The sequence below is a fragment of the Hyperoodon ampullatus genome (assembly GCF_949752795.1).
Source record: "Hyperoodon ampullatus genome assembly, chromosome: 14".
Taxonomy (NCBI): domain Eukaryota; kingdom Metazoa; phylum Chordata; class Mammalia; order Artiodactyla; family Ziphiidae; genus Hyperoodon; species Hyperoodon ampullatus.
This window is the reverse complement of record NC_136927.1, coordinates 51,328,831-51,335,900: the sequence shown is the minus strand read 5'-3', so window position 1 is coordinate 51,335,900 and position 7,070 is coordinate 51,328,831. Positions and strand designations below refer to the sequence as shown.

The window sequence follows — 7,070 nt, the reverse complement described above, 5'->3', positions numbered from 1 at the left end:
CCAGGCACTTCCCACTTTCCTAGAGCCTGCAGGCTAGGTGGCTCCGGCAGCTTGGGGGTTGGGAATGCAAGGTCACCAAGAGCCGGTGCCGCATGAACATGGGAGAGGGGTCCGAGGAGATAGTAATGAACAATGACGGCATCTGCTTTCCTCTATGCCCACTCTGCCAGCACCTGTAATAGTTGATTCTGCACACTTGGTCTCACATCTGCCTCCACAGTAGAAGCCTGGCACATGGCACATGCTTAACAAGAGTTGGTGAATGAATGAATGAATGAGTGGAAGGAGAGAGGATAACTTTACTCATTTTCAGATGAAGAAACTGAGGCTCAGTGAAGTGAATGACTTACCCAGGGTCCCACAGGAAATAAGCAGTGCAGCCAGGATCCCCATCATGCATCCAATGCATTTGCACTTCGCCCTAGCAGGGCAATGCCCTCCCCCCCAGCCCTTTCTTAGAGTACAAGATAACCCCTGACTCAGCTAGCAACGACTTCCTTTTTGCAGATCTCAGAGGCTTCTAGGACTTTGAAGGAGGGGAGGGGAAGGCTCCCCGGGGAGGCTATATAAGCACATGTTTCCTCCTAGCTGCCCTGGTAAAGGCCAGAGGGTATCTGGAGTGCTCGCAGGGAACCACACCCCTTGTCCCAGCCCCGCCCCTCCTGCCCCCAGCTTTGAGCTCTGAGCTGCCTCCTCTGCTCTCCAGGACATGGCAGCCCCCATGACCATGGCAACCAGCCTCCTGCTCATGGCGCTGTGCACCTACTGCATTGTCCCTGCAGGTAAGATCTCTGACCCCACCCTGGGTCTCTCATGCAGGACAGCCGTCCCAAGGGCATGGCTGGAATGGCACAGCAGAGGATGGAGGACTGAGCAGCCTGGGTCTGGAGGGGACTGCTGAGAAGGGGGCAGCCCAGTGGCTGGACTGGAGGTGTTTAGTGCAGGGGACAGGCTCCATGTTGAAGCCCAGAGTCTAGAGCAGGCTGGCAAAGAACTTGGCTCTTCTCTCTCCTGTCTTTTAGGCTCCATGATCATCCCCCCTTCCTGCTGCATAGCCTTCATTTCCAAGAAAATTCCTGAGAGACGAGTAATAAACTACCAGCTGTCCAACAGGAGTGTCTGCCCCAAGGCAGGAGTGATGTAAGAAACTACTGCTCCTCGGCCACCTGGCAGGAGGTGGGCAGGGAGACATGAGCCTTCAGGATCACTGAGAGCCCTGCTCTGTGATCCTGGGGAGGTCACCTCACCTCTCTGAGCCTCAGCTTCCTCATCCGTAAGATTAGGAAGAGGATTCAGAGTCAATAATCATGTATTGAGCACCAAATATATAAGAGGCACCATTCGGGCCATATAACATTCCCTTATCTAACCCTCTCAGCCATTCTATGAGCTAGGATTGATTATCCTCATTTTACAGGAGGCAATTAAGGCTCAGAAAGGTGACCTATTCAAGGTCACTTAGGACTCCAGATAACTTCAGTTACAAGACAGCAAATGTGAGCTCACTGTGTAAACAGTGGCATGCCCTAGAAATGTGATCTCTTCTTAACCCAGAAGGTAGTATTTATAATGCATAATCATTTACTTGTAGTGAATTGTTTAAAGTTGTTAATACTTGTTTAAATTTTTTTACACTATAGCATTTATGCAATGGTTTACAGAATTCATGGAATTATTTTTATCAGTATGGAAATTAATTAAAACTTTGAATCTTAATTTTGTCTTCATCTTTGAGAAAAAAAATTAATTATTAACCGTAATTTTCCCCACTGTCTCCAGACCCAGCTCCACAGCCTGGCATCCACCGCTCGGAGCTGGCTTGGAAAATGGCATCCCACTGCCCACTCCCAGCTCTGGCATCCTTATTGGCCACGTTTCCTTGCACACTGTGCGAACTGGAGGTCTTTTTTCTTTGGGGTTTTCAATGCATCTTCTCTTGTCCCTGTGAGCAGACATTGTGTCTCTCTCTTCAGACCCAGTGTTATCTAAAGGCAGGGCTGGGCCTCCCCCATATGACAAGGAGGTTACTGAATGTGAACGTGAGGTTATTGAAACAAAAAGATGCAGACGCACAGAGAGGAGACGTTGTGTCAGGAACCTGCCAGGAGGCTGGGACAGCAGCGTGTCCTCTGGGCTTCCACATGACCTCCTCAGAAAGTGAAGGGATCCAAACCCCCTGCCAGACCTCACATGTGCCCTGTCACTCTTCCCACAGCTTCACCACCAGGAAGGGCCAGAGGTTCTGTGGCAACCCCAAGTTGCTGTGGGTCCAGAGGTACATGAAGAACTTGGATGCCAAGCAGAAGAAAGCCTCCACTAGGACCAGAGTGATGGGTGCCAAAGTCGCTGTCCAGAGGCACCCTGCCAACAGTACCTTCATTTAACCCCTGCCCGGCCCCTAGCCCTGAGCTTGGGCCTGGGTCTCGCCTCCTAAAAGGCTGCTTGGGGCCTGGTGAGCCAGCGGTGATAGGCAAAGGGCTAACGGTCTTGTTTCTTAGCATCATTCTCAGGGGATGTGTCTAATCTATTTTAAAAACCCAAGGCAGGGGAGGCCTGCTCCTGGGGGCTGAATGAGGGCTCCAAGCATCCCGGGCCTCTTGCCTTTCCTGACCTGGGGGAGAAGGTCCCAGAAGGAGGGCCATGGCAGTCCTTTGTCCTCACCCTGAGCTGGAGCTGGCACTTCTCTGACTTCTGGGTTCCATCAGAGCCCAAGTGCATGAGTCCTACCCTACAGACAGACTCTGCTTGTACCTTAGCCTGCAGCTGTCTTCTATGGGCCCTCTGGTCTTACAGTGGGGCCTACGGGCTGTCTGTCTATCTGTCTGGGGATGGGTGACCTCTCAACACCCATAGCTCTCCATTACAGTGGGGATGCTCCTGGCCTGTCCCACTTGCAGCCTCCCAGGTGAATAAAAACCCAACAAAAGCATAGGGCTCTTTGCTGCGTTCACTGCCAGATCCTGGCCCTCCTTGCACACCTCTCGTGGGATACGACTAATAAAGTTTTTCAGGAACTCATTGGTTTTTGTATAATGAAATGGACCTGGAGGACCTGGATGAGGGGCCAGCCTGGGGAGTTGAATTCCTTTGTGAAGATATGGGTTTAAGGAGATGTTTTGCTTCATGGCACAGCGTGTTCCATGCTACTTTGGGGACAAAGACCCTCTCTGCCTTTAAGGCTGGTCTTTGCCCACATTTTGGTGAGGGGAAGATGGGGTAGGAGCTGAGGGGGGAGAGGATCCCAGCTTTTTCTTTTTTTTTCTATACTATGTGATTTGTATGTCGAGTGTAGATGGACACACTTGCTGTTCTCAAATAACAATCTAAGTAAAATGTGATTTCTCCTTCGAAGGTGGTCGTGTCTTGCCTGTTCTCATCTCCCTTGGGTGGCAGAGTTGGGGTGTCAACAGTGGAGCACCTGCCCCAGAAATCACCCTGAGTTGCCCATCTGAGGCTGGGGGGGAATGAAGACAGCCTGAGCACAGGGTATCCCAGGAGTGGTCTTGGTCTGCCCTTGGGAGTCCTGTTATGATCCCTGAAAAACATACATGCATAGCTGGATTCAATTAAATTTGTAAAAAATTTTGACAGAACATATTATTGCACAAGGAGCTGTTTAGGCATCAAAAGACTATTAAATTATAAATGGCGGTTGGCCTCTGGCTTCAAAGGATTAGGGAGAAAAATAACACATCCACACTCACAAATCAAGAGCAGTGTGGGTTTAATACCAATCCTGATTGATAAGCTGCATGACTTTGAAATATGTTACTTAACCTCTCTGAGCCTCAGTTTCCCTCATCTGTAAAATGCGGATAAGGAAACCTTTCCATTTTGTTTGAGTTTTCCCCAGAAGCAGTCCCTGAAAACAAAGATTTGGGTTCTGATATTATATTTGGGAGGTACAGGAAACAACACCAGGAAAATGAGGAGGTAATACAAGGGAAGGAAAGCTGCCAGTAAGAGTGTGTTATCAAGCAGAGGGGAATTAGAGCTCCAGCCACAGGGCAGTGGTGTGAGACCCACCCCTCAGAATCACACCCCCTCCATTAGTCATTGTCAGCTGCGGGGAGGGTCTGTCTTCCTGCAGGTGGGAGCAGGGCAACCTTCCACGGTTCAAAACAAGCCTTCAGGTGCAGAGAGTCTGCAGAGCACAGGAAAGTCCTGGCAGCAGACGAAGTTTCTTTTAACTCGATACAAAGCAGAATCAAGGGTAGCGTTAAACAGCAAGAAAGGACATTCTGATGGGGGAAGAGAGCCTGCAGAAATCCTCGGCCCAGAGCTGGCCTCTGAACGGTGATTGAGCTTTCACTCTCTAAAGAATAGTGTTTCTTCTTCTTCTTTTTAAAAAGTCTTTGCTTCCTTTTTTTTTTTTGGCTGTGCCGCGCAGCTATGAGGGATCTTAGTTCCCCACCCTCACCCCCGACCAGTTCCCAAGCAGTGGAAGCACAGAGTCCTCACCCCTAGACCACCAGGGAATTCCCACAGAATGTTTTTCTAAGGATGGAAGAGAGCTGGTGTCTTCAGGTGAGAGACGGAACTACAAATAGACATTGGTCAGCCTGTAGGTGACAGCAGAACTCTGACGCACGGCCTCTGCAGCAAAAACCCAGAATCATGAGATTGGCGAGTGACTGCCAGCTTCCTAATTGTCCCCTTTCTCCAACTCAGAACCAACCAGAGAAGGCCAAATATACTCCCGAATCAATCACAGAAGATAGATGTCTGCTTCTAATTATCCCGCCTCCAGCTTCCCGGGCCAACAGCCTCCATTCAAGATATACCTGTGCTTTCCCTCTGGTCCTCTCTGAAGCTCTCCCACTCCCTGGAGGCCTGTGAGTCTCTGCCAAACACAGGTGATGCGTGTGATTCCCTTGCTAGGCAAGCACTAAATAAACTACCTTTGCTGGTTCCCATCTGATGGTTCTCATTTATTTCATCAGGGAAGCTGTAAAATCTGGTACAGTTGCAGCCAGGGCCATGGAAGGATTGGAGAGCCTCCAAGAGTGTGCAAAGCTGGAACCCTGTCCTTCTGCTGGCAGGTGTGTCTCCTGAGCCAGCCTCTTTGGAGGACCGTCTGGTAGCATATGTTAAAATGCTAGACACACATACTGGGACTTCCCTGGTGGTGCAGTGGTTAAGAATCTGCCTGCCAACGCAGGGGACACGGGTTTGAGCCCTGGTCCAGGAAGATCCCACGTGCCGCGGAGCAACTAAGCCCGTGCGCCACAACTACTGAGCCTGCGCTCTAGAGCCTGCGAGCCACAACTACTGAGCCCACACACCACAACTAGTGAAGCCTGCGTGCCTAGAGCCTGCCCTCTGCAACAAGAGAAGCCACTGCAGTGAGAAGCCTGCGCACCGCAAGAGTAGCCCCCCTCTCGCTACAACTAGAGAAAAGCCCGCGCACAGCAACGAAGACCCAACGCAGCCAAAATAAATACATACATACATATATACATACATACACACATATGCCATTGACCCAGCAGTTCCACCTCCAGAAATGTGTCCTACACATTTGCACAGAGGTTCATGTACAAGGATGCAGGCAGCACTACTTGTGGTTATAGAAAACTAGCAACAACCTAATTGCCAATTCATAGGGGACTCAGCAAAGATATGTTTTTAAGTGAAAAAAACCAAGGTGCACAAGGACATGCACTGTATGATCCTATTCATGCAAAAAAAAAAAATACACATATGCTTAGCAACTTGATGGATGCAAACTATCAAAGTTGTGTTGACTGAAAAAAATGCACAATGTGAGAGTTGTGAGTTACGTTTTACAAACTTAATGAGGGGCAAAATGAGGACTATAGTCCAGGAGACAGCATTTCAGATAGCTCTGAGAAACTGCTCCAAAGAGGTAGGGGGGAAGACGAGTATATATGTGATTTTGGTGAAGGGGGAGTACATGCAATCAAGCACTTTTTTTTTTTTTTTTTTTTTTTTTTGCGGTACGCGGGCCTCTCACTGTTGTGGCCTCTCCCGTTGTGGAGCACAGGCTCTGGACGCGCAGGCTCAGCGGCCATGGCTCACGGGCCCAGCCACTTCGCGGCATGTGGGATCTTCCCGGACCGGGGCACGAACCTGTGTCCCCTGCGTCGGCAAGCGGACTCTCAACCACTGCGCCACCAGGGAAGCCCAAGCACATATTTTTTGCAGAAGGCTCTGCTAGTCTTGAGGAGCAGATGTCACCATGAAGGATTTTAGTGCTTTTCTAGGTACAAGGAGATGCAAGAGTTGGGCTCATAAAGTCTTCTCCTGAAAATATCTAACTATCTAAAGACATGTTCTGCCAGTTTTTCCCAGAGCACAGAGGGCCTCATTCCTGATCTCCACCCTGAACTCCTTTCAGGGGGTGTCAATGGTCATCAGCTGCAGCAGCTCATAATTTGATCCTTGTAGAGGTAGAGGGCAAGTGCCAATTTGTAGGTGACAGGTGGTTGCCTTAGGCAAGTCAGACTGGGAGTCAGGGAGAGAGAAGATACATCTTTATCAGTACTTTTCTGGGGTGTTTAAACTTCTTGCTATGTGCATTTATTCCTTTTGTAATAAAAACTAGTGTACAGAAGCTGTCGATGCATTGCCCGTGTGCCTTTCCCTCGGACTGTATCTTTCATCATGCTCCTGACTTCTTCCAACAGCCAGGAGGATCTGCGTCTCTGGGCCTGGGTGCTTCGCCCCAAAGGCTGCTCTGCTGGGTCAGGCCAGGAGTGCCAGGGAATGAACAGCCCCCGGGCAGCCCTCAACCAGCAGCTAATTAAAGTGGGTGTCTAACCACCATCCCAGGTCCCTAACTCCCTGGTCGGAATAGCTCTAGGGAGTGTGTTCTCCGCTGTCTGCCAATCGTTGCCCTGTTTCCCAATCAGTCACTGGCTTGACAACACACGCTTCTGGCTGCCTGCCCTTCTCGCCGGTGTCTCTGCCTCTCCTGAATAAACTACATACTCCCAAACCCTTGTCCCAGGGTTTGTATTTGGGAGAATACAAACCAAGTCAACTAGTTTAGATGACAAATAAATAAATAAATAAAGGAGAAATGACTTGGTCTAGGAAGTCAGATG

General features: G+C 49.7%; 1 protein-coding gene across 1 annotated transcript; it reads left to right on the top strand.

The window, feature by feature from the left end:
• Positions 1-709: 709 nt before the first annotated feature.
• Positions 710-2,384, top strand: CCL24 (C-C motif chemokine ligand 24; the record flags this gene model as incomplete). Its single annotated transcript, XM_079718894.1, has 3 exons — positions 710-782; positions 1,023-1,140; positions 2,216-2,384. The coding sequence occupies 3 exons, from the start codon at positions 710-712 to the stop codon at positions 2,382-2,384; spliced, it is 360 nt and encodes a 119-aa protein (XP_079575020.1).
• Between the last annotated feature and the right edge of the window lie 4,686 nt (positions 2,385-7,070).